Source organism: Carassius carassius, chromosome 32 (genome assembly GCF_963082965.1).
Source record: "Carassius carassius chromosome 32, fCarCar2.1, whole genome shotgun sequence".
Classification (NCBI taxonomy): domain Eukaryota; kingdom Metazoa; phylum Chordata; class Actinopteri; order Cypriniformes; family Cyprinidae; genus Carassius; species Carassius carassius.
In genome coordinates this window covers 8016524-8043608 of record NC_081786.1, presented here as the reverse complement: position 1 = coordinate 8043608, position 27085 = coordinate 8016524, and the positions used below count along the sequence as shown (strand labels likewise).

Below are 27085 nucleotides of genomic sequence, written 5' to 3'. Positions count from 1 at the left end.
TTCATGCATGCTTGTATGGTACCGTTCAATAGCTGCATGCTGACATGCTATTTCTTGGTTTTTCATATTTTAAACCTGACATATCATACTTTAAGAGATCTAGGATGTTTCAAATGTACTGTATCCATGAAATGATTTAGAACTCCCCAGGTGATATGTGAAAAGCACTTTTAAAGGGGTCATATGATGCAACTTCAATTTTTCCTTTCTCTTTGGACTAAAGTCTCAAATCCAAAGAGATATTCTGTATAAAAGTCCATGCCCTTCTTTGTCTGCATCACGATGTTGAAAGATTTGCATAATGCAGCCCAAATGTTCACGCAAAGAAAGAATGCGTACCTTATATTCTCGCTGTTGCCGCCAGCGCCTTGTTGTGGAGAACCTGTGTGTTTCATTATTACAACAAGTTTTAAAGGGATCCTATTATGCTCTTTTACAAAGTCTTGATTTTGTTTTGGGGGTGTAATGGAACAAGTCCCAGCACATTATACTTCAGAATATTCTAAAATACAAAATGTGCTGTGTTTGGTCAGTGTTGTGATTTGCAGCACTCCACGCCTGTCCCTTACCATAGTCGCCTCCGAGCTTCAGTGTAAATATTGCGTCAAATTCAAATCAATTTCAGCGCTATTTAAACCCGGATGATTGTAACCACTCTAAGTTCGTCTGCCTTGGGAAAGCTAGCGCATCTCCGACATAGTGATAACACTTGTTGCCTTCACTAATGCAGCTCAACCAGGTCTCGTCCCATTCGTCGATATTTGTGATATCACAAATCCAGGAAAATATGCGTTGTAGTCACTGATCTATATATATGACTGGATCGCTCATCGCATTCTAAACTGCCAACAGGCAGTGAAGCCACCGGAAGTGTTCGATCCGCCATTTTACTAATCCCTACCATCAGAGAGCACCATTGAGACACATTCAAACCGCTGAAAATTAATGTTTACTTCAGATGTTATCTGCAGTGTTTGTTGTCTTTTGGGGCAGGATAAGCGATATATTTAAATCGTTTAGCTGGGTGTGTCTGCTGCGCACTGATGAGACAGGTAATGATCCAACACAAAATATACCTTATTTCTTTATGAACATAATTATTCATGAATTATTAAACATTAACGTATTAGTATCAGAAATGGATTTTAATATATTACAATTAATAATGCAATTATGTTGTTAATATTGCTCTATAATGAAATGAAAAGCTTTGTCTTTAAATCCGTACTGTATATAGTCAGTTATTTCTCTGAATAAATTCAGATTTCAGAACAAACACTTTGTCGTTTGTTATATGTGTTGAGGTCGTGTCCGTCTGATGTTTAACATGTTCATGATGCTCACTACTGTAATGATTGTAGCTTTTTAATAAGTAGGGGAAATTCCCGACATTTAAAAAAATAACCGTTTACATGCCTAGGGTGTTTGCATTGTAATAATGTACAGAGATACTTCATATTTATAAACGCTGACTTGTTAGGTGATGTTTTCTCATTAAAATCATACAAATTCCTATTAATTCAATGGAACGTTTGCATACTACGGATTACCAATACCGTCATGAGCAATCCAGTTCTATATTATAGATCAGTGGTTGTAGTCCAAACGAGTCGTTTGTTTTTGAAAAGTGATATCTGTTAAATAAAATGTTTCCTTTTGAATTGGACTTTGAGCTTTGTAACTTTGCATATCTTTTTTTTATACTCAAACAGCAACATTACAGACTAACTAATGTAGAAAAAGTGAAAAAGAATAATAGAACCCCTTTAATTATACCTCAGAGATGCTGGAGAAATGTGAGCTCACCATAGCCACTACAGTATGGCACTCATCATCAAAAAGAGTATGTTACTTGTGATTATACATATGCAATTGAGTAAGAAACCTTATTATTCCTGCGAAACGTCTTCAAAATGACTGTTTACAACATAAAAGCATGCAGATGAGAAACATCCTCCTGAACACGAAGCTCTTTGAATTGTAAATGAAGTCGCTGTACCATGTGGCTCCATACTGTGCTATACAAAGGTTATTGGAGGTGGCCGACCACTGTTATAGATTGGAAGGACCACTGATGTGGATATTAGCATTTCACAACTACACTTTTAACGCAAAAAAAATTGGCTACTTTTAAATAGAAATTGAGTTGAATTGAAAAAAGGTGCCAAAGCTAGTAATATTTGTCTGTTTTGCCTGAATTGAATCTTTAAAGTTTTTGACAAGTGCCCAATTTGATAAGAGAGAGCAATTATCCCCATAGATGTTGAGTGTATTGTTTTCAGTTGTGTTCAAGTATTTTGATAAGAATTGCATGTTTGTTTTGAGAACCAGTGTTTAATAGCTGGAATCTGATTCATATTTATTTGATCTTTTTTGTAATGATTGTGTCTACAATCTCTTACTCAGATAGCTGTTCTGTAAAGAGTTGTGACATGCTTAATTTTGATATATAGGCATCGCTGAAAATATCAATTTTTACTTATCTTCATGAACTGTTAATTACAAGAACTGGTTCAAAAGAGTTGTGTCTTTATGAATCGAATTGCATTGATCACATTGTATATTTCTGATACCTCAACCAGAACTGGTTCGTAATATAATTTGTGGGACCTGAAGGGTTTTCTGAAGTTTAACTGTTCAGGACAAATAAGGGACTCATGAACAACTATCACTATCACTAAACAAAAAAAACACAGCTGTGGATCATTCAGGTAACAACACAGTTTTAAGAATAAAGTGTATATAAACTTTTGAACGATTTAATTTTTATAAATTCAACCTTTTTTTATCTTGTGGACTATAAGTAAACATATTTTATGTGAAATTTCTTATTCAGGTCAGTACTAAAACAATAACATGCATTTTGTATCATCCCTCTTATTTTGGTAAGATACTTAACATTTTGCAGATTCTGCAAGGTGTATGTAAACTTTTGACTTCAACTGTTTCTGAATTAAACTAAGCTGATCATTTTGGACATTTTATTGGGTCAATAAAAGCTCTCAAGGTCAACTTAACAGAAACAAATGAGCAATTTCCAATTTGGAAAATCCAGTGAATTTAATATTTTGCAAATTAAAGGTACTTCATCTCATTTGATTAAGTTTTTATTTATAACACTAATGTTGTTTCTAAAAAAGAGCAGAAGATTCTAGGATGTTTCTTATTCTGATTTAATACCCCTAGAATTTGCAATGTAATAATATACTCACTACAGTTTCTATTAATAAAAATGAACAGCGACCCAAGCATCAAATTAGCCAGTTGCCTCAGGGCTAGAGATCTGAGTTCATTTGCTTTTAAAACCTCCCAGATGAAACATTTGGCTCTTAAACGCTTCTTGTAAAAACGTCATCATTCATCACAGCAGGCCCTCAGGCTGCAGAAACATTCAGCCCTCACGATTGTTTTTTTAAACCAGCATCTGATTCTATTGCTGTCCGTACGATCCTTCCAAAATCTTTGCATTCTTGCTCTTTAGGACATGCTTGAGTGTTATAATTGCTTGCATCATGCAATTACACCCATCTGCAACCTTTCCAAATCATCGTGTCTACTGCAAGTTGTTCTTTGCAGGAAGCTAGAGATGTAATAGCCTCAAGGAGTCTGGAATGTCAGTGCTGCAGCAGTAGGGTAATGTATGTCATGGCATATGCGGTTGGTGATTGGAAGCCTTTGGGAGCGTCACTTTTCCCAATGCCGGGTGCGTGAGTGAGCTCCCTGAGGGCCAGCGGTGTCGTTTCAGTGCCGCCATGTGAATGAGAGGCCTGTCAGACGTTATGAGCAGAGTTTCAGCCTGCAACCGAGAGATTCACAAGCTTGCAGACTGCCAGAAAAATGAGTAACAACTTCCTTGGGGAGCTTCCGCAGTCTATAGAGAGTTTGGCAAATTAGCTGTTGCGATCACTCACAATATGTTATGTTTTATTCACAGCGCCTCACTTAGAAACTGAAACGAGTACCTCTGAGAAGAATGTGTGAAAAGAAAAATAAGTCTTTTGTGGAGTAACTCTGGCGAGACCTCGATTTCAAGATGGTCTTTTATCGTGTGCAATTATTGTGCAATTAGTTGAATGGGATTCGTGAGAGCCAGGCACAGTGGTGGTTAACGCCAGACCAGGCGTAATCAATTCTCTCCTGTGTCTATGCTTTTCTCTTTTCACTCTTTGCTCTGGGGTCTCAAACTGCATGCAGTTCAGTGGCCCCTCTTAAGGAAGCCTCTTAGAAAAAGCACTTGAAGATGCTCTTCACCCATCCCTGAAACCTGAGAGAGATAAAGATTAAGGAAGTAAGGGAATGAGACTGCGATAGTGACAATGCAAACAAGACCCCTCGTGACTCACTTTATATTGTAGGCTTCAAATCAGGTGACTGGGATTTCATTCAGTATTTCATGGTCTCAATTAATTATCAATATATCGATCACATTAGTAATTGTAGGTAATAGTATGTATTTGTTTGTAAAGTGTAGTTCTAACAGACATACTGTTTGTATAGAACTGAAAAGTCCATTTTAGGGCTGTCATTAACAGTTATTTTGAAAATGGAGTAATTGGTCGATTATTCTGACGATTAATCGAGTAATTGGATAATATTTAGTGGTATTAAAAATAGACCTAAGCGAACAATAGACTTTAAAATGACTTAAAATACAGATAGGAATGAGGCAATAGAAATTGGGTCAAATTACATATCAAATGCAATCGTACTCGGTTACTAACGTAACCTCGGTTCCCTGAGATGAGGGAACGAGTACTGCGTAAGCTAGCTTACGCTATGGGAAAAGGTCCCCTTTTCTCGAGAATATGAAGCCAAAAATTATCCTTAATTTTTAAATAATGTAAAACGCAGTGCTGCAGCACAGCAGACCTAAGCGAAGCGGCTCGCGCGCTTATTGGCTGTGCTGTGGCAACTGCAGCAACCTATGGTGAGGCGGCGGAGAGGAACGAACCAATGGGGGCGCTTCGCGCCCATTGGACGTCAGAGCGCGCCAAAATAGGCGTGGCTGGAACTATATAAGCCACCGCTTCGCCATAGGGATCAGGTTTTAAATCGACTGAAGCGATCACCCGGTCCGAGCACATAGCACGGCAGGTTACGCAGTACTCGTTCCCTCATCTCAGGGAACCGAGGTTACGTTAGTAACCGAGTACGTTCCCTTTCGAGAGTACTCTCGTACTGCGTAAGCTAGCTTACGCTATGGGAACACAATGTAAAACGCCGTGCGTGCTCGGGAACTTCGACCTGTCACAGCCCGAGGCGAGAGCCCGGGGCTTTATAGCAGGAGAAATCCCAGTCCCAACAGCCAACCTTAGTGAGCTTTATATAGGGAACGAAAAAAGGGGGACGTGATAAGGCTTAGCACGTCTATATAGAAAGTACCCTGGCCTGCAGGGCAGGGACTTGCAGATTATAGAATCTAATAAATGTGGACGGAGAGGCCCAGCCTGCCGCCGCACAGATATCATCCAGTGGTATCCCGCAGGACCACGCCCATGACGAGGCCATACCTCGGGTGGAATGGGCTCTGATGCCGAACGGGCAGTGAAGGCCTTTAGATTTGTAAGCCAGCGAGATAGTGTCTACTATCCATCGCGATAGGCTCTGCTTCGTGGTGGCGAGACCTCGGGTGCGCCCACCAAAGCATATGAAGAGCTGGTCCGACCTCCTGAATGAGGCGGAGCGCGCAATATAGGTTTTGAGAGCCCTGACGGGGCAGATGAAGCTCGCGTTGCTTTCGTCGCTTTGCGAGGAAAAGGCTGACAGCGAGATGACCTGTGCTCTGAACGGTGTTGAGAGCACCTTGGGGACATAGCCGTGTCTTGGTCTGAGAATGACTCTGGAGTCATTAGGCCCAAACTCGAGACAGTCAGCGCTTACAGATAGCGCATGTAAATCCCCCACTCGCTTGACTGAGGCCAGAGCCAGTAGAAAAGCCGTTTTGAACGAAAGAAGCTTCATATCGACAGACTGAAGCGGTTCAAAAGGGGGGCCCTTTAAGGCCTCTAGGACCGTAGACAGGTCCCAGGAAGGGATTGAAGGGGGTCGGGGAGGGTTCATCCGACGAGCTCCCTTAAGGAAACGAATGACCAGTTCGTTTTTTCCCAGTGATAGGCCGGCCACCGGAGCATGAGAAGCTTCAATGGCTGCCACATACACTTTGAGCGTAGACGGGGATCTGCCCGCATCTAAACGCTCCTGTAGGAAGGAGAGTATCTCCGTCACGTCACATAAGTGAGGGTCTAGGTTCCGTGTCCCGCACCAGGTGGAGAACACTGACCATTTCTGCGCGTAAAGGCGCCTGGTTGAGGGCGCTCTGGCTTCCGTAATGGCCTTTAACATTCCCTCAGGGAGGTTCCCGGGTACCCGTTGAGGGGCCATACATGAAGGGCCCAAAGTTCGGGGTGGGGATGCCAGAGCGCGCCCTTCAGCTGCGTGAGGAGATCTTTCCGCAGCGGTATTGGCCATGGGGCTGTACTGGACAGCTGCATCAGCTCGGAGAACCAAGGTTGGGTCGTCCAGAGTGGGGCTACTAGCAGCATAGCACATCTGCTCTTCCTGACCCGATCGATGACCTGCGGTAGCATCGCGACCGGTGGGAAGGCATAAAGCGGGCGTCTGGGCCAATCGAGGGCCAGCGCGTCCCTGCTCTTTGAAAAATATATTGGGCAATGAGCGTTGTCTTCTGAGGCGAAGAGGTCGACCTCTGCCCTGCCGAAGATGCTCCACATCAACTGAACCGTTTGTGGGTGAAGAGACCACTCCCTAGGGGGAACATTCGCCCTGGAAAGCATGTCCGGGCCCCGGTTCAGGATGCCAGGTACACGCGCTGCCTTTAGCGAGCGCAGATTGTAATGTGCCCATGTCAGAAGACGTTCGGTCAGGGTGTGCAAGGTTTTTGACCTGACACCACCCTGGCGATTTATGTAGGCCACCACTGACATGCTGTCTGATCTGACCAGAACGTGGTGGCCCTTTAAAAATGGGAGGAAAGCTTTCGGGGATAGTTCGACCGCTATCATCTCCAGACAGTTTATGTGTAACAGTCGCTCCGGGCTCGACCAGAGGCCGGAGGCAGACCTGCCCTCGTACAGGGCGCCGGCCGGAAATCCAGGCGCGCGCTGGAACACGGTCTCTCAGCCAGCGTTGTAGTGGGCGCATGCGCAGCAGGCCCAGTTTGAGAACCGCAGAGGCTGATGCCATCAGACCTAGCATTTCTTGAAATCGTTTGACCGGGTAAAGAGACCCGGCTTTGAACGACAGATGCTGAATAGTGAGAGCGCGCTGTGACGTCAGACGCGCTGTACACGTCACAGAGTCTATGTCTATCCCCAAAAAGGAAATCCTCTGGCTGGGAGACAGAGTGCTCTTGACAGTGTTGATCGTGAGACCCAGGCATTCTAAATGGCTGAGGATCCAGGATCTGTGTGTCGTCAGTAGTTCCTCGGAATGGGCTAAAACTAGCCAGTCGTCGAGGTAGTTCAATACTCGCACTCCCCGCATTCTCAGGGGTGCGAGAGCGGCATCCATGCACCGTGTAAACGTACGGGGCGCTACGGAGAGGCCGAATGAAGAACCATGTACTGATAAGTCTGCCCCTCGAAGGCGAATCTCAAGAATGGCCTGTGATGAGGTGCTATTTGAATGTGAAAGTAAGCGTCTTTCAGATCCACTGAGAAAAACCAATCCCTCGGGCGAATTTGAGCAAGTATTTGTTTGGTAGTTAACATTTTGAACGATCGCGCCATAAGCGCTTTGTTCAAACGTCTGAGATCTAGGATGGGTCTGAGACCGCCATCCTTTTTTGGTACGAGGAAGTAGCGGCTGTAAAAGCCTGACTCGCGCTGCGCAGGGGGGACAGTTTCTATCGCCCCTTTTGCAAGAAGGTTTATCAGTTCGGCGCGAAGGACGTGTGTCATTTCGCTTTTCACTTTCGTTTCGACCACGGCGCGAAAGCGCGGCGGTCTGCGAGCGAACTGGAGCGAGTAACCTCGTTTTATTATATTCAAAACCCAATTTGATATGCCGGGGATGCCCTGCCATGCAGCGGCTCGTGCGGCTATGGGTTGAATGTGCTTCGGGCACTGGCCGCCTGTTATGAGGGGACCAGTAGTTCGAGTATGCTGTGCTTGGGACACTGTGGTGACAGCGCTTATTTGTAGGGTTGCGCACTGAGAAGTGGGCACGCGCGCTACATTTAGAGCACCTCCGGCGCGAGCGGGAAGGTGGGCATGAAAGGGGACCCGAGTGTGTTTTTGTGACACTTGGGGGAGTGTGTATACATGTAGGGGTGCGTACTGTGTAGTGGGCACACTGCCTACATAGAAAAAGCTCTTTTTGTGCTTTATTGAGGTCGCCGTGAAAACAGCGTTTGTGTGCAGGCGTGCGTGCATTGTAACAGGCTCGTTTACTGCAGTATAGACATCTCCAACCGCCTTTAGTGAGGGGATTGGAGGAAGTATGTGAGGTTTCTTGTGTGGTGGTCCGGCCGCAGCGGGACTTAACCACGGTCTTTTCAGCACGAAGGTCAGGAGGGCTTCGGAGGCTCGGGGTTCAGCACAATCCTGGGCCGAGGTCCCCGTCTCTCTGGCGGTTTGCGGCTCGTAGAGCGAGAGCGGTGCTGGGTTTTGGTCGCTGGGCGAGACTGTAAGTCTGGCTGCGATGGCTTCGAGGTCTGAGGGGGCGGCGCATTTCTACGGCGTCCCGCAGCAGAGCTAGAGCGTTTCGGCAGGAAGTGTCTCATTGCTTGTGACGTCTTCTGAGCCTCAGTGAAGCGTTCAGCGAAACCCTTAACCGACTGGCCAAAGAGGCCGGAAGGCGAGATAGGAGAGTCAAGAAAGGCGGATTTGTCGGCGTCTTTCATCTCCGTGAGCGTGAGCCAGAGGTGTCGCTCTAAAACAGCGAGGCTTGCCATGCTTCGGCCGATCGCTTGTGCTGTGGTCTTTGTCGCACGCAGGGCTAGATCAGTAGCGCTGCGGAGATCTTTAAAGTCATAGGTATCTGGGGCAGACTCGTCCAGGTTACGGAGAAGTCTGGCCTGAAAAACCAGCACAGCCATGGTGTGTAGAGCCGAAGCAGCTTGACCAGCGGAGGTGTATGCTCGGCCAGCGAGAGCTGAGGTGGTGCGGCACGGTTTGGATGGATGCACAGGCTTCGACCGCCATCCTGCGGATGAGGGCGGGCAGAGGTGTGCAGCAATTGCCTCCTCGAGAGGGGGGAGGCTCTCGTAACCATGGTCTCGGGCGCCGTCGACAGAGGAGAGCGCTGACGAGACAGAAGTTTTCAAGCGTGCGGAGAATGGGGCTTTCCACGACTTCGTGAGTTCATCGTGAACTTCCGGGAAGAAGGGGGCGTTTCTTTGCGGAGGGGCCGAAGGGCGCCCCTGCAAGAACCATTCGTCCAGCCTGCTTTTAGCGAGCTCGTCTGGAGGAGACCAGTCGAGCTGAAGGTCGCTGACAGCCCTTGTAAGCACGCGAGTAAGCTCCGCGTCGATATCAGCGCGTTGTCCGGTGCAGCTGGGGGCTGTAGAGGGGGGGGGGTCCGCAATGGAGCCCGACCATTCCTCACTACTGGACGCGGCGAGAGAAAGGCTGTCGTGTCTGTCCTCTTCCGCCTCAGGCGCTCCGAAGGAGAAGGGGGCGCTGGTGAGCAGAGACTGGCGCTGCTCGTCCACGAAGAGGACAGGCGAAGGAGAGAGAGCGGGCGAGGCACGCGGGGAGTGTTCCGGCGTGAGCTCGCGTGTAGCAGTGTGCTCAGGCACTCTCTGATCGCGGCGTTTCTTACGCGGCACTTGAGAGAGAAGAGGAGCGGGTGGAGCATCGTGGCTGGTTTGAGCTAATCGAGCCCGCAGGGTCGATATAGCCATGTTGTCGCACTCAGGGCAGCCGCCCTTGGAGAGTGCGTTCTCAGCATGCTCGCGGCCCAGGCAGGAGACACAGAGGATGTGGCGGTCCTCGCTGGGCAGAGGGCCTCGGCAGGAAGCGCAGGCCCGAGGCATTTGAAACAACGCCTCGAATTTTGGAGAAAAAAAAGTGTGATGCAGCGGCAAACACACTAGCTTTATAAAGGATATAGTCACGCCGGATGGCGCAGCAGGAAGCGAGTGCTGAAGGCGGCGTCGAGATGAAGCACGAGCCGACGTCCTCAGATCTGCGTTGCAGTGCTATCCCGCTGAGAGGCTTTTCGACGGCGTGTAGAGGCTTCTCCGGAGAAGACAGCGAAGTGCAGGTGAGATCGCTGAAGGAGATGAAATCTGATCCCTATGGCGAAGCGGTGGCTTATATAGTTCCAGCCACGCCTATTTTGGCACGCTCTGACGTCCAATGGGCGCGAAGCGCCCCCATTGGTTCGTTCCTCTCCGCCGCCTCACCATAGGTTGCTGCAGTTGCCACAGCACAGCCAATAAGCGCGCGAGCCGCTTCGCTTAGGTCTGCTGTGCTGCAGCACTGCGTTTTACATTATTTAAAAATTAAGGATAATTTTTGGCTTCATATTCTCGAGAAAAGGGGACCTTTTCCCATAGCGTAAGCTAGCTTACGCAGTACGAGAGTACTCTCGAAAGGGAACATATGTTTTTATTGAACAAAACAGTTTAATGAGTGACTGTGTGTCTGACACACTGCCGAGTGTGTGTGCTGGTAGGACACATCGTGGGGTGTCACTCGTGTGAAATGCTCTGGTATTGTCCGTGACCCCCACATTTTCTCTGTCTTGAAGAGCTGGGATGCTGACCCTGAAGATCTCAAGAAAAGGGCTGAATCTGCAGCTCTGCCTGCCTGGGAACATTCAGTGATTTCAGGACAGAAAATTACGTGCACAGTTCTGCCTGCCCTGTCTCCAACGGAGCTCAGCATGGGAGACAGCTCCTTTGCCTTTGTTGCTTACTCTATAATTTCACAAAAGTACAGGCAATGGCAAGGGAAGAATTTAAGTGGTTTGTTGCTCTTTATTTGTGGATTGTGGCAGCGGGAGGCGGGAGAAGACAAGGTGACAAACGCGAGATGTTGCCCTGTGCTTCTTTAGAGTACACCAGTACACCAGAGAGCACAAATTCAGTCCTGGGTCGAGATGACTTTCATCTTGTGTATCTCGATCAGTTCGTTTAATGATAAACTCAGAGTAAATAGGTCCATTTCTTCTTGGACAGGTAACACTAAAATGACACTTTCTTGAATCTGCAATCGAATAAGTTTGAAGGAAGAGGAATGAATCCATTACTCCAGTCTTTAGTTTCACATGACCCTTGATAATGCTAATATGCTCATTAGATGCTTAAGAAGTATTTGTTATCATAAATGATAAAAATGGTTGTGTAGCTTAATATTTTTTTGTGGAAACCATAATACAATATTATTCAAAATTCTCAGATAAGAGAGCAACATTTATTTGGTTTAGGAATCTTTTGTAACTTTATAAATGTATTTACGGTCATTTGATCAATTTAATACATCCTTGATGAATAAAAGTGTTCATTTTTGTCCCAAAAAAAAAAGCCTTACCGACCCCAAGCTTCTGAACCTTTCTGAAATGTATTTATTTTTTAAATCCTTGTTGTTGTTGTTCAAATCACCCCTTCATCAATAATGTGTTTCAGGGTAATTTTAAAGTTTGGAAACTGTATTTAGTTTGCTTTTAAACAGGAATTCTTGCCTGTTGGCATTTTATTTTGGTGAACAAGTTTTTGTATTTTTGTAATTAAGAATAGATCACCATTCTCTGGAGAATTTATAATAACGGTCCACAAAGAAAGGATTTCTCTAAAAGAATAATGGAAAACTAAGTTATAAAAATGCTATTGGGCTTTTCTGCAAAAGAAAACTATTGGATTTATCTGGAGTAAATACTGTGAGTTGTAGTAAAGCAAGGCTTCTCTTCTTTTTATTCAGTGCAGGTTGTCTGAATGTGTCTAAATGCAGACATGGTGAGTTATCTTTGAGCCATCTAAGATGTCTAAGGTGTTTATAGCTTTTAGACACACACATAAATATACATTTGTAAACCCCTTATATTTATTAGGAAGTATTCATGCAGAAATCTGCTTAATTCCAAATGTTTCACAAACTCGCATTTAAATACGATTGATCTTTTGGCTTATGCTATTAGTTTTAGTGTGGTTGGTGGGTTGTTTATCAAAATCTAAAGCTAAAACTACATTTAAAGCTAATGCACATAGCATATTTTGAAATGTTATTACTGGTGTTTGCTAGGATTGAGGCTATTACTTTTCTAAGAGCTTAAATTAGGTTTTCACCTGGTGTAGAATAAATGAGTGGAACATTTCATAAATTTACATTTAAATAAGGAAACTGAACCATAGTTTGGTACTTGGTCAACTAAGCAACTATCTAGTAACCATCTAGAGTTCTTTAGAAACAACAACTGGCTAAAACCACGTAGCAACTTCATGGCAACCCCATGGCAATCAGTCACCCAGAACATCCTACCACAAGCAATAAGGATTAATATTATGTTTATTATATATATATATATATATATATATATATATATATATATATATATATATATATATATATATATATATATTCATTCATTCATTCATTCATTCATTCAATCAATCAATACATCAATCAATCAATCAATCAATCAAATTTAATTTAATTTCTTCATTGATCAAGATTCCCTGGTAGAAAAGAGTTTATTTTATTTATTATTTTTAATTTAATGACATTTTTGTATTTTTTTAGAGCTATTAGACCTGCTTTACAGTAGAATTGAACTCTGTTTCCATCATTGAATCATTCTTTTGCTGTTTATCCCTGTAAAGCTGCTGTGTAAAAACTGTATTGTATTTTTATTTGATAATTGGTGATTTTATGTAACAAATTATACATTTATTTTTATTTTATTTAGTTCTGCACATCTAAATTTGTTCACAGGTGAATGAATGTCACGGCCTCATTGGTCAGTCAGTAGGTAGGCTTTAGTTGTTTTGAGGGCTGCTCACACCTGGTTTCTCCTCTGTTTGTGTATCCCCTCTGCGGTAGTCTCAGCTGACTGTGATTACAGTGAGGCACAATAATGCTGCGGCTGCTCAGCGGGAGGTCAGAGGTCACACTGTGCTATCAGGCCATCACAGGCACTGGCTGATCTGTGCTCCCAGTCATCTGTGGCTTTAGATAAGCTCGCACGAAAAAAAAAAAGAGACAAAACTGATTATCTGATCATTTCAGAAAGGACAAACTGGGTCAACTGCTTGAACGCTTTGGCAAAAACAAAATGACAAAAATGAGAAAGGACAGTGAGGCGAAATGGTATGAAAATACAAATGCAAGACCTGTGCTTTTGCATGCAATGCTGGAAACACAAGTCCAGAGGGAATTACCGCACAATTGAGGTTTGATACAGCGGCTCCTGTAGTGAACGCTGTTGTAGTGGACTGTGGGCTGAGCATATTGCATATGACAAGAGACAGGCTAGTCTAATGACTACAGCTCTCTAGGGATTCCATCTTGACCTCTGCTGTAGCTAATTGCTTACATTTTTCTTGTCTCACAGTGAGAAGAATGGAGCTGGGATGGGAGGAGCCTATCCTAGCTCCGCCCTCTCCAGGCTTTGAATGACAGATGCGAAAGAAGTGACTCAGCAGGGGTCCAATGTGTGATGCAAAATCTTGTTTGACTTTTACATCATAGAATGAAGGTTGAACTGTCATTTTATAAAGCAATACACTACCTATAGTGTATAATCTCAATATAAATTTAATATAGAGGTAAAAATCTATATTAAAAAAAGCCATTTTTTTTTAAACATTTCTATGTCGAATCATACTCTGAAAAAAAAAAAAAATCTGCATGGCTGTGGTGTAATGAGAGCTTCTCCAGAGATATGGTTGCATAACTCGTGCATTGGCAAGTGCTGGTCGTATGTGGGAGAAGTGCCTCGGGAGTGCTGGAAGGTCCCTCTGAGAAACTAGCTATGGTCAGGTTCACATTAGCCTAACCAGACAGGTTGTCTGTGTACAAAAAACAGAGTTTGGATGGGTGACACCAACCATGTCCACCTGCTGAGTCTGTTGGTGTTGCTGTAAATCTGTTTTGCTATACATGTGAAGGCCAAATATCTGGCATAATATCCTGTAAAACTGATTTGTGACCACTTATGCTAGTTACGTTTTATAAATAGGCTAATAATGAAGTGTTTATTTTTAATATTGGAATAAGGTATCTATAAGGGTGCTCTACCACAGTCTGTTCACAGACTATATAATAACTATATATTGCATTACATGTGAGTTTACATAAAAGTTAAGTGACGTTTTGACTCTGCAGGTATAAAATCTATTGTTGGGATCTGGTCTGCTGCTGTAAATATTTGAGGATGGACAGTCATAGGTCTGAAATCCATTAAATCTATAAAGTCAAAGGTCAAAGTTTATCAGTTTAGTGACTTTTAATGTTTTGAGGCACTTAGTAGCACATAAACTAGACATTATGAAGCAAACCTGTTTATTTTATTTTGTTTACCGAGATTTGTCTGTAAAATAATTGGTGCTTTTTTACTGTTGTACAGACAGGATCTTATGATCACAAAGTCTGCACATTTCTTCTGTGTTGTCTGTACAATTTTGGACCCACCTGCTGTACTGTGTTTTTTGAATGAATTATTATTGTTGTAGAAGCTATTTTAGATAAACCTGCCTCCAGACAGTAAAAACAAAACAAACCGCCTTTTCATATTTTACATGATGGTCAGACAGTCTATCATTTTCTAAGATGACTTTCTTGGAAAGGGAAAGCTGCAAAGCAGTGTTAATTTTGGCAGGCATTTTTGATGTAGTTTTAGTCTTGAGACAAAAATGCTTAATAGTCTTAGTCACATTTTAGTCATTTGAGTCTTTCCTAGTTTTAGTCGATGAAAAGTCATTGCATTTTTGTCAACTTTTAGTCAATACTTTTAGCCAAACTGTAGTTACCAAAATTTATTTTGGTAGCATGTAGTTTTCAAATTAAAATAATCATTATTTCTTCTCTCTTTAGACCAAATCAATTAAGCTTAAGAGAAATTTGAATCAAGGAATACATTTAGAAAATCTAGAATAAAATAGGACAATTTTCATTTTTGGGTGAACTATCCATTTAGTGAAAAAGGAGCAACTTATATATACAACTTTATATATATGTGAGAACTGAGGAAGTGGAGCATGCGCACGTGAGAGAGAGAGCACTTCTTATTGGCGTGATTTCACCTATCACTAACTTTAAGTTGGGTGCTGAGGCCATTGTTTCAGATCACTAATTCGCGTTTTATTAGTCTATCCATCCACTGCGGCTGCTATACTGACTAGATATGCGAACGACCCTTATCCGATCGCAATCCAATGACAGGGACACACATTTTGAAAGACAATAGTCTATAGGATGCATTTTGAATGTCAAATAACATTATAATCCAGTCTCGTCTAGTTAACGAAAACGCTGCATAAATTTCATCATAATTTTGTCATCAATATTATTTTTAGCTCGTCAACGTCTTGTCTTAGTCACATAAAAAATGTTCGTTAATATTTTTCGTCGTTGTCTTCGTTAATGAAATTAACACTGCTGTAAAGTGTGCTAGACTTTATCCCTCAAAACCTGGCCCTATGGACTTAGTGTATAGAAATGATAACTAATTAGAATGTGTTCGGGTTGGGAAGTGTGATGACAAAATTTGATGTTTGCATGACAATGCCTAATCTGAAAGTTTTAAAAAGCTTGAAGGTTTTAAGCAGGAAAAGTCAGATAGACCAAATTAAAACTCAGACAGACCATATTAGTCATACAGTATTAGGCCACCTCAGACCCCATTATTAGACTTTCATAAACCACATCAAAAATACACATCAGCATGTTTTTAGTATATTTTCTTATGTTAGTAAGGAACACATTACTTTTTTGAAAATAGGCTCATTTTCAAACTGCCCTAGAGTCAAACAGTTGAGTTTTACAGTTTTTGAATCCGTTCAGCTGATCTCCGGGTCTGGTGGTAGCACTTTTAACTTAGCTTAGCATAGATCATTGAATCTGATTAGACCGTTAGCATCTCGCTCAGGAAAAATATCAAAACTCTTGGTCATTTAAATGGTCATTTCCATTTAAAACTTGGCTCTTCTGTAGTTACATCGTGTACTAAGACTGACGGAAAATTAAGTTGCGATTTATCTAGGCCGATATGACTAGGAACTATACACTCATTCTGGCTTAATAATCAAGGAACTTTGCTGCCGTACCATGGATGATTATTTCTGGAGGTCTGTGCCAACATTGGTGGATAGCCTATGCCTTGAAATTTAAGGTCTCAGAAGAATAAGCTTTAATTTTAAATATTGGCTTTTTCAAGTAAATGTAATTTACTTTGATTAAAATAGAAGCCAATTAGAGGTTTTCACAAGTAAAGTACTCATTTCTGCTCAGGAAATGGGGTGTTTCTATATATCATTTATTTCTAGAGTTGTTATGTCTTCCAGGAACTGGCTGATCTTAATCATGACACAAAGAAAATCTATTTTTAACTGGTTGTGTCACTAAAGAATTTACACATTCAGATAAGCAAAACTCTGTATGTGATGTTCACAGCTACCTCATGCTCTGTTCTTTTGCATGTTACTCATACTTATCCTGGGTGCCGTCCAGATGCCAACAGGCTGGATAACAGCCATTTGCAGGGGAAATTTCCGGGTGAATGCATAAGGTGAGAAGCGTGTTCCTCAATGGTCCCTCACCTGAGACAGCAGACCCTGGCATCATGCTTTTCTCTTTCTCTCTGGAGGTTCCTCTAGTCCGCCCCATGTTGCTCAGCTGACATAGATGGCAGAAGTCCAGCCTGGATGATGATAATATCCACTAACTTAGTCATCAGATGTGTTGGAGCCACTCACTCTATTTTCTTAATTCTGTTTTTAAAATTTGGCTGCTTCCAAATTGGAGCTGGCAGTTTCTGCGCTCAAAATGAACAAACGAGACCTTTAATGCAGATTTACTTGCTATTTATACAGCTCAAATATTGTCAGATTTTAGATGGGCTTCTTAAGCAGTACATTTAGTTAACAACACGAGACCTGCCTAGTGCTCATAGTTGATTTTGTTTGCATTGCTGAGCAGCAAATCAAAGGCACACAAAATACTGGGTAAAATTCTAAGTATAAAATATGTGTATAATTTAGTAGTATAGTATACTTTATTAGTTATTATTGATTCCGCTTGACTTTCACTAAGCTCATCATATAGAACTGCATGGTCTCCTAATACAAAAATGATTCATGCATATATTGAACAAAATTAGGTATTTCTGTTGTATAATTTCACCTACTGAGCGCCACAAGCCACGATTTACAAAATGCACCCAAAATGTGTGCAAACCGTAACCATTGGTTTCAGTATGCCACTCTATAAAAAGAACAACCAGATTTGAGTTGACCTTCATCTGCTGCACTCATTCGTTTGTGTAGGGGTTGCCAGGTGACGTTAATTGTGTGAAAGCTAAAATTTCTTGGCACTCAGTGTTGAAAGGATCCACCGACTCTTGTTTTTAACAGCACATACTTCCTTTTTGTCTCTCTTGGAGTAGGAAAACACATTTGGAAATGTGTCGTTTTGGAGCAGAACAGCTTGATATTCCTTTTGGAGTATTTATTTATGGTTAACTCCTCTTGTGCACACACAAACGAGAAATTTGTCACTTCCTCTTGGCATCCCCTTCCACTGCCCCTGTTGTGTCTGTGTTGAATATTCATTGCAGTTGGCATCGCAGGAAAATGTGGCATACTGATCAGTCATGCTATTTTTCACCAACTGCATTTACAAGATGCCCTGCTTACACCCTGCTCAACATAATTTCCCCCGCTGTTATAACTGAACTGGCAATTAAATTAGTTGTTCCTTTTTGAATATCAAATTTCTTTGTAGGCAGTATTTACATTTAGTATAACACATTTTTGGGGGAATTGTTGGAAAGAGAACCATCCAATACATTTGATTTGTAAAATTGTAAAATGTATATATATATACCATGTACTCTGTGTATCCATAGAGTTCCTCCCTCTTTCCAGTTTTCTAACCTTTAAATAAAATTCTTTCCTCAGCTCAGCGATCTTTTCATCCAGTTTGAGGAAAAGCCCCAAGGGGCCGCCTCCCTTGCTCAGGTCCACAAAGCGGTACTTCCGGATGGGAGGACGGTGGCAGTGAAGGTACAACATCCCAAGGTCCAGCGCCAAAGCTCCAAGGACATTGTTGTGATGGAGGTAATTACCGAGGGAGCAGGGCTGCCGATGCCTGGCTTCTGATGCCTAATTCACACGCTCTGTCATTGTCACATGCCCATGTATAGCTCGATCTGTCTAGGGGCCTGTTCACCACCCATTAGTGTTTAAAAAATAGAGTCCATCATTCAACCAACAGTTTTATTCATTCATTTTATTGCAAATAGCTATTTGTCCATGCACCTACAATTTTTTTGGTATCACATATAATTACTCTATTACAGCCGGGTCTTATTCAGAGTCTGGGCTTCAGTAATAAAGGTTTGCATAACCTTTCCAGAGACTTCTTTTTTCTTCCTATCAAGAGTCTGCATCATTATTTTGTGGTTTATTTTGCAACTGACTTGATTAATTGTACTTTATCCATTGCATGTATGTTATATGAAATAGTTTCATCTGGCCAGAAGAATAAAATAAAATAAAATAAAAAAATGTAAAAGTCAGTGAGTATAACTGAATGTGTGTCTGTTTTCAGTTTCTTCTTCAGGTTGTCCACTGGTTGTTTCCAGACTTTGCCTTTATGTGGCTGGTGGAAGAAGCCAAAAAGAACATGCCTCTAGAGCTGGACTTCCTCAATGAGGGACGAAATGCTGAGAAAATAGCAGACATGCTCAAGCAATTCACGTTTTTGAAGGTTTGTGACAGCGTTATTCTGTGTGGCATAAATATATATTTTTTCCCATTAACAGTCTTTCGTTGTACAGCAACAATTGGTCTTTTTAAATTCGAAGATCTTAAATGGCTTAAGTGTCTTAAATGGCCTTAGGTTTTAAAATAAATTGTGAGTACTTGCCAGACAGGTTTATAAATGGCAAAATTTCTTTCTTGAAGTGACCAATGATTTTTACTTTGTCAACGGCCTTCAGGAAACAATTCAGTTTCTTACTTTCATTTGGAATGAGTGACTACTCTTAAGAGTAGTGTGCCCTTCAAAGGTGCAGGAAGGCAATGAAAAATGAGTAAAAGCTTATATTTCAACAGACTTCAGCACTACAAAACAAAAAACTCAGACTTTTTTGGCATTTCAACATCTTATTCTGAGAACTTTGTCAACTTTCAAGTGAAGCAAGTCACATTACAAGTTCCACTTAAACACTGTACTAACTTCAATTTGCACTTTTTCACACTGTTTCGGCTAGACGCCATGAATCACACTACCCTCACATTTCTCCCCTGCAAGAAGACTTTGCAAGGTAAATAATCTGTCATAACAATTGCCAAATGCTTCCAGGCAAGTCCCCCTTTTCATTTTTAATGAATAACAAAGAGACCTGGTTGGTCCTGCAGGGTAATGAGAATTGCCAGGGTTTACACCCGCAGATTTGTGCCTCTAATGCACACTATTAGCTCTGTCAAAATGTTTGACAGCGGAGCACAAGCCGCCATGTCAGGAATAAATCCCCAGCTCTCTGCATCAGCCTCTCGCCCTGTAAAACAAGCGTGATTATACAGCAGTGGCGGTGCATCGGAGTCGCAGACAGTTCAGAGTGTTTTGCTGTTCCACAAGGCAGACACTGAACTGAAAAATGGCTCTGTTTATGTGGCGGTAACGGAGGAATTTTTTATCATTGACGTTCGTTTGATAAATAGAGCGGAGAGGAACTATACTGAAAGTGTGTCGCGGGAGGTGGTGGCAAAAGCCAGACCTTGGTATCAGGTGGAAGAAAATTATCAAAGGAAAAAAAAACAGTAAATCTTCCTCATTATCTAGAGAAAGTTTTTAATTAGTAGCAAGTTGGTAGAGCGATGCACCAGATAAGCAGTGATGTTCAGGAACAGGAAACTTTCGTATGGAAAAGGAAGGTCATCTAAACCATCAAGAAAGCCTGCTGCTTTGAGCTTTATGTGCAGATTATAGCTAATTCTGAGCATCTGCCATTATCCGTCACAGAGAATCGTATTTTCTCTATGTCATTGTCTGGAAGTACAGATAGTGATTCCAGGGCACAAATTGGCAATTTTTGTAAGGCTAATAACGCTTGTTCGCTCATAGTAGGGTCTATAACTGTTTTGCAGTGTTTAGATAATTACTGCTGTTTAATAAGTCAATTATCACTACTTCTCGCACTCATACTCTGATTTAGACATTTGAGCAAACTTATAAATCTTTGGTGCGTAATATGTGGCCCTGGACCACAAAACCAGTCTTAATTGTCAAATTCTGAAAGCTGAATGAATAAGCTTTCCATTGATGTATGCATTTTTTGGATCAGACAATATTTGGCTGAGATACAACTATTTAAAAATCAGAGGGTGCAAAAAAAAAAATCGAAATACTTAGAAAATCGAAAATGGGTTAAAGAAGTCGTTTTGACAGAAAATAATAAACACAAGATGAGGCTAGTTTTGATTAACAGTTCGGCTATATATATATATATATATATATATATATATATATATATATATATATATATTCCTTAAACCATCTTGGCAACCCATTTTTTTAAAATCTCACAACCCAGAGTTTGAAACCTGTGCCCTAGGAACAGCCATGCTTAAAAAATAATCTGCTCCCTATCAACCACACTGCAACACTCTAAAACCATTTAGAACTCTCTAGAAACTGTATAGCAACCCTCTAACTGTTCATAACACCCAAGGAAACACATAGCATAAAACCACTCAACTCCCTAGCAGCCACATAACAACGCTCTAAAAACCACTCTGAACTAATCAAATGCTAATACAATACAACGACAACTACTTTGAAATGTTCTGAATATTACATTTTTTCTTGCCTGGTTCATAGAAGTTAAAAAATGTTGAATGTCCGAAATTGGGAATGGCATTGGGGCATTTTCCTAATATTGTTTTGAAAATATCATGCAATATATGCAAGGTCATTTTCCATTGATTATCATATAATTTGTTTGAAGCAGTTTAAAGAATCAGTCTTCCTAAACCCTTTCTTTCCATGAGCCTATTCCTCTCCGATTAGTCAGATGGCCCAGTCTGTTGTGATTGGTGTAATACATACAGCACGTGTCAGAAATGATACACCCATTGCCATAGTTCCATATTTTTAACACTCGATAGAAAATGTAAACATTTATTATCTATCATGCTTACAGGTTGTGATACAGTGGAGCCAGCTGGTCCAAATAAACTGGGTACTGAGCCATCTTTCAAGAGCAAGCGTTTTGTGAATCCTGCGAGATTAGAGAAGCAGTTGTCAGTAAATGTTGGGAACTCAAAGACAGCGTCTTCTTGACATGAAAAAGCTACAGTGTTTGGCATGGCATAATAGGGGCACTTTAAAATGATGCATATTTAATTTGGCTAGAACAACTGAAATAAGGCGTGGCACAGCTTACCCCACTTCTGTAAAGACTGACTTGCTGCAAGTGTATAACTTTTGCTGAGAATCTATTCTTTGTTTTGTTTTCTGCCAGATCCCGAAGATTCACTGGGATCTTTCCACCAAGCGTATTCTAACCATGGACTTTGCGGAGGGCGGTCAGGTCAATGACCGAGAGTACATGAGGAAGCACGGCATCAATGTCAACGAGGTAAGAGAGACGCCCTTATCTCTGGGTAACTCTAAAACAGAGCACCACTTCCTCAGAAACACTCAGAACAGCAGCCCAACAAACGGCACTTGTTACAATTCCGCCACTCAAGATTGCTTAATCAGTCATTTCACTGTGCCGATGTTAATTTGAGCATGGAAAAGTGCTCGGGAATGCTAATGAAGCAGTCACGTTCCCTGCTACGTTTGATGCCATGTGTTCTGGAAGCTTTGAAGACGTTTCTCCTTTGCCCTGTTCCGAGAGGCTCTGACACCGCTGAATTGGAGGCTGCTTGGTTTGATGAATTATGCCTCTCAAATTTCATTTCATTTTTCTAGCCCTTAGCAGATGAGCACTAAATTAAATCAGGCTCTTTTTCATATTTATATCACAGACTGTTTTTCTGTCTTGGCTGCAATTTATTCTACTCCGCCGCTTTTGTCAGCACAAGGACTCGCCGCGAGAGCAAGCGCCTTTTTAATTTTGCGCTTTCGTTAAGGTGACTCTGGTCTCGGGGTGAATGCAGTTGCACACAGTGGCTTCGGTTAGAATGGAGGCCCTACTGAGTGAGCTAATCTGTAGTTATGCGGGGCCAGGGGAAGACAGAGAGACAAATAAACTGAGGGATGCGACTTTTGTGAGGACTAGGGGATAGCGGAGAAACAAATTCTAATGGACTATTGATAGATTAAACCAGCGTCTGTTCACATGGGGATATTTTACAACACTATTGCCAATGCATTATCATTTTCTTGTTAGAGTTATCACTTTGTCAGCTAGCTGGAAATAGTAAAAAAAAAAAAAAAAGTGCAAATCACAAATTTTGCAATGCTCTCATCATTGCAATGCTCATGGGTGGGTGGTTTGACCAAAATCTTATATAACGTTTTCCAAACGTTTATAACACAGTCTCTTGTACAATTTACAAATTTGGGCTGGAAATTCAGTCCAAAAAAAAAGAAAGTCTGTTTTTGGGTTGTCTAATGAATATTAAAAATATTTCATCCATTGATTCTTTTTATTAAGTTCATAAATAGTCTTAGGTATGTTGCACAGGGCTTTGTTTACATTTGTTGAACACATTGTCATGCTAACTGCCACAAAAAACACCTATTTAGCTGTTATGTAATATATATATATATATATATATATATATATATATATATGGAAACACTTTAGTATAGGGTCCAATTCACACTAATAACTAGTTGCTTATTAGCTTGTTTATTATTAACATATTAGCTGTTTATTAGTGCTTATAAAGTACATATAATGCATGACATCCATAATCCTACCCAATACCCTAAACTTAACAACTACCTTATAAACTATTAATAAGCAGCAAATAAGGAGTTAATTGAGGCAAAAGTCATAGTTAATGGTTATTTAATAGTGAGAATTGGACCCTAAAATAAAGTGTGACCATATATACACACACACACACACACACACACACTGTGGTATATTGTAATTTTTTGGGGACCGTTCAAAACCTATGTCTTTCTCGTATAAAAAAATATCTTTTTTTGTCCATACAATGTCTGAACCCAAACATGTTCCAAATATACACACTTAAAATTTATACAGTTACAATACACATCTCTAGTCTCGTCAAAACACTTTGTGTAAACATGGATGCTCCATCCTGTTCACTGAAATATCTCATCTTGTGTAAACATGGATGCTCCATCCTGTTCACTGAAATATCTCATCTTGTTGTTCACTATTTCAGTTATTTCACAAGCAGCTTACTTCATCATATTCACAGATTTCATGCATCGCTCATCCATGGAAGAGAGCGGAATATGGAAAGTGGGCAGCGTGATAGATGATGAGATGGTTAGAAACTCAAAACGCGGAGAAAGACTACGGCCACTGAAAGCCGTGCAAGCGCACCGGCTTTTGTTAAATGACTAAATGGGATCATTTTAGCACCTGCTTTGTTTGTGTCACTATGTCATTATATTTCCTCCGATCTGTTTTGTCTGTCTGAATTAATATGCACATTTGCTGCCAGTTTGTTTTGCAAAGCTCGCTGAGGCTTTAAACGGCAACCTTTCCTTATCGTTGTACACCCAGGCATCAGTGAGCCTGACAGACGGGTAAACACGGCCTGAAACTGGTCTCATAAGCCACCGAGCCGTGCTTAAAGGGCACGCACACCTTTGAAAGATGGAGGAGGGAACGGTTGGCGGGTGGATGGCACATCAAGCGTTTATCACACCCCCTCTCACTCGCACTTGCACGTACACACGAGTGCCATAACATTTATTTTCCTTTACGCGGTGTCACACAACCACTGCTTGGATTTATTATTTTTTTCTGCCAAGCTGTTTTTCTTTTTCTTTGGAGATAGCGGACTGGGCTATGGGCGGCACTGATTAACTGATGTTCCCGGTACAGTGTGGCAAATGAAGATGTGTTTTAAAAGAAAATGCCGTACAAATTTTATGCAGAGCTTGAAAATGCAATCAAAGGGCTCGGTTCATCAGACTCATTTGGAGTGGAGCAATTTAGCGAACGCTTCCGCTTATATTTTCCCTCTCTCGTTTTAATGTGGCGTTGTGCATGCGTGCGTGTGCGCGTCTGCATCTGAGCGCTTTTAAGAGGGTTTTAGAGGTTCGGGGGAATGAAAGTGATCGTGGTATTAGCAAGCGTGCCACGTGGCCGCTCAATGGGGCTTTGCTAAAGAGACGTTCTCCATTGGAACAGGTTGAAAAGGCAGTACAGCCCGCTTGCTTAAAAAGACACTTTATTTTGAAATTGCAGAGCTGTGGGGGGTTAGCAGAGCCGGTGGGAAACAGAGCTGGAGGCAGCATGAGGAAATGAGTCTGCTCTCTGGAAGGGCATCTTGAGCAGCGGGACCTGAAGACTGTGAAGAGCATATTTTTGGTGCCTTAAACCGAACCCACAGTTAAGGTTTTGCGTGAAAAGCTTTACTTTATATTCAGAGAAATGAATCAGAAATGCATTTGAACGAAATATTTATGTATATACAGTAGCCCCTTAAATATATGGAGCTTTTCTTTATATTACAAAATATCAAACTATGTAGCATTTATTAGAAATAAACATTACACACATATTTTTTTTAAAGGAATACATTTTAGAAAAACGTTTTTAGTAAGTTATTTGTTTTTAGTGAAATGTTAGTGGAACCATACTGAATACTGTAGTTCTGTGTATTACAGTTAAAATGAAATTTTAAAATTCAAATTTTTGTATCTTCTTATTAATGTTTCTATAATTTAATTTATTAGTTATAATAAATATTATATTATACACAAATGCACACACACACACACACACACACACACACACACACACACACACACACACACACACACACACACACATTCTCATTGTATGTCAGCTTTAACTGATGGATGCTGTACTTCCATTATCTGTCAGTTTGCATGTGTTTATCAATGAATCCATTCGAATAATATACTGGGCACATGCTAATTTTATAAACACTATTAAATTTCAGTTTGTGGTTGGAAATCCTGGCAAATAGGGAAAGACCCTTTGGGAAATAAGCTGTGTGAAATTCCAATCAGTGTTAGATTTCATACTGTCATTGGATTTTGTGGCTCCCAAAACATATGTTGACAAATGTTAGAATGAGGGATTGTGGTGCTGAGCAGGGTTGTGTGTTCACATAGAGGACATCAGATGTACATTTTGTGTATAGATGGCTTAGATTGTATATTGGAGGGGGTGGAAAGATGGTGTTTTTTTTTCTCTATAATGTAATTTATTTTTGCTGAAAAAAGCACAGCTTAAAGAAACCTAGTAAAGTGATGCAAAATAACGTGGCTTTAAGTAATTTCATCCATCAAGGTAAATTAGTCCTGTAGCTTCTTTAACTGACCTTAAAGAGGTGAAGATCAGTCAGCTCACCTCCCTAGACACCCTCACTTCCCCTCAAGCTGTCAGTCATGGTGTAAATGCCCCATCACCCGGTTTTATCCTTTTTTACTCTGTTTCTCTCTTGCGCAGAGGTCACAGGTTCATAATATCAGACAGAAGCTATGTTTTGACACTCTTTTCAAGTGACAGCAGCAGCCTTTGAGTACCTGGCAGCTGACACGCATAATATATGCCGAGTCTGATCTTTAAAATCTTTATATTCTCAGAGGTTGAGAGTACATTATAGAATCGCCGCATGCAGAATGTTCCCTCACAGATGCGACCAGAATAAGCGGTAATGATTAAAGTCAATGCTATATTAGCCAGCATCACGGATGTTCCTGCCCTCCGTAACCTCCACCGCTCCTCCTGCAGTACTCATTAGCTGCCGATCTGCCTTTACAACGCTCACAAAAGTAAATAAAGCAAACAGTGTAGCCAAGTGCTTTATTTGGGCCGAATGCTGGCTCTGGCATTAGCCAATGATGATGAGAGTTATTAGACAGCTGATGAGATAGATACAGAACAAAATAAATGATGGAGTCTACCCCTGAAAATGGATAGAATTATTAACTGGCTCAGGCATCTGCGAGCTTCTGTGTGGGAGCTGGCGTGTAAGTAATCAAAAGATTGATGATGGCTGGAATGGACTTTTCTCTCTGTGTTCTGCCAACGTGCATGGAATGACGGGATGTTTTATTTTATTTTATTTTATTTTTACAATCCAGATGCAGCAAAAATTATAATTGTAAGAAATGTTATTTGTATTGTGCATTAAGACATGGTTGTGGCTGTATTTGTAAATAAAAACCTATTAGCAGGTAGCTAAGAGGGTGTAAACTAGTAACCAGTGTGTTTGTAGTGCGTCTGTGAGTGTGGTAAGTCAAATCCCATCTGGCCGTTCCTTGTGGGTCAGACTATGTGAGGAATTATCTCTATTAGCAGTGATTCCTACATCACAGAGAATTGAATGCTCTTTAAATAGCCACATGAGCCTTTGGGCTGCTGTGAGAGTCCTCCTCTACTCCATGAGGTCTCAGGGAGGTCCTGGATCTGTTACAGCATCCATGCTGCTCTGAGAGAGACTGAGTGTGGAGGGTGAATCAACCCTGATGCTGTTTTTGCCTTAAGAAATTTGTAGTGTTTGTATTTCTCTTTACCCACTTTCTTTCTCTCAGAATAATATTCTGCTGGGGCAGCTGTGGCCTAATCGTTAGAGAGCCGGACTAGTTACCAGAAGATCACCGGTTTGAGTCTCGGTGCTGGCAGAAGTTGTAGGTGGGGGAGGGAGTTAATGGACTGCGCTCTCTTCCACCCTCAATACACATGGCTGAAGTGCCCTTGAGCAAGGCACTGAACTATCAGTTGCTCACCGGGTGCTGGATATATAGCTGCCCACTGCTCCGGG

General features: G+C 41.6%; 1 protein-coding gene across 1 annotated transcript in view; it reads left to right on the top strand.

The window, feature by feature from the left end:
* The window catches only part of LOC132112572 (aarF domain-containing protein kinase 1-like), a 119403-nt gene that overhangs the window by 52690 nt on the left and 39628 nt on the right, over nucleotides 1-27085 (top strand). Inside the window, exons 5-7 of the mRNA XM_059520111.1 lie at nucleotides 18080-18238; nucleotides 18732-18890; nucleotides 21649-21765. Coding sequence (XP_059376094.1) covers nucleotides 18080-18238; nucleotides 18732-18890; nucleotides 21649-21765 — 435 coding nt within the window. The remainder of the gene's footprint in view (nucleotides 1-18079; nucleotides 18239-18731; nucleotides 18891-21648; nucleotides 21766-27085) is intronic.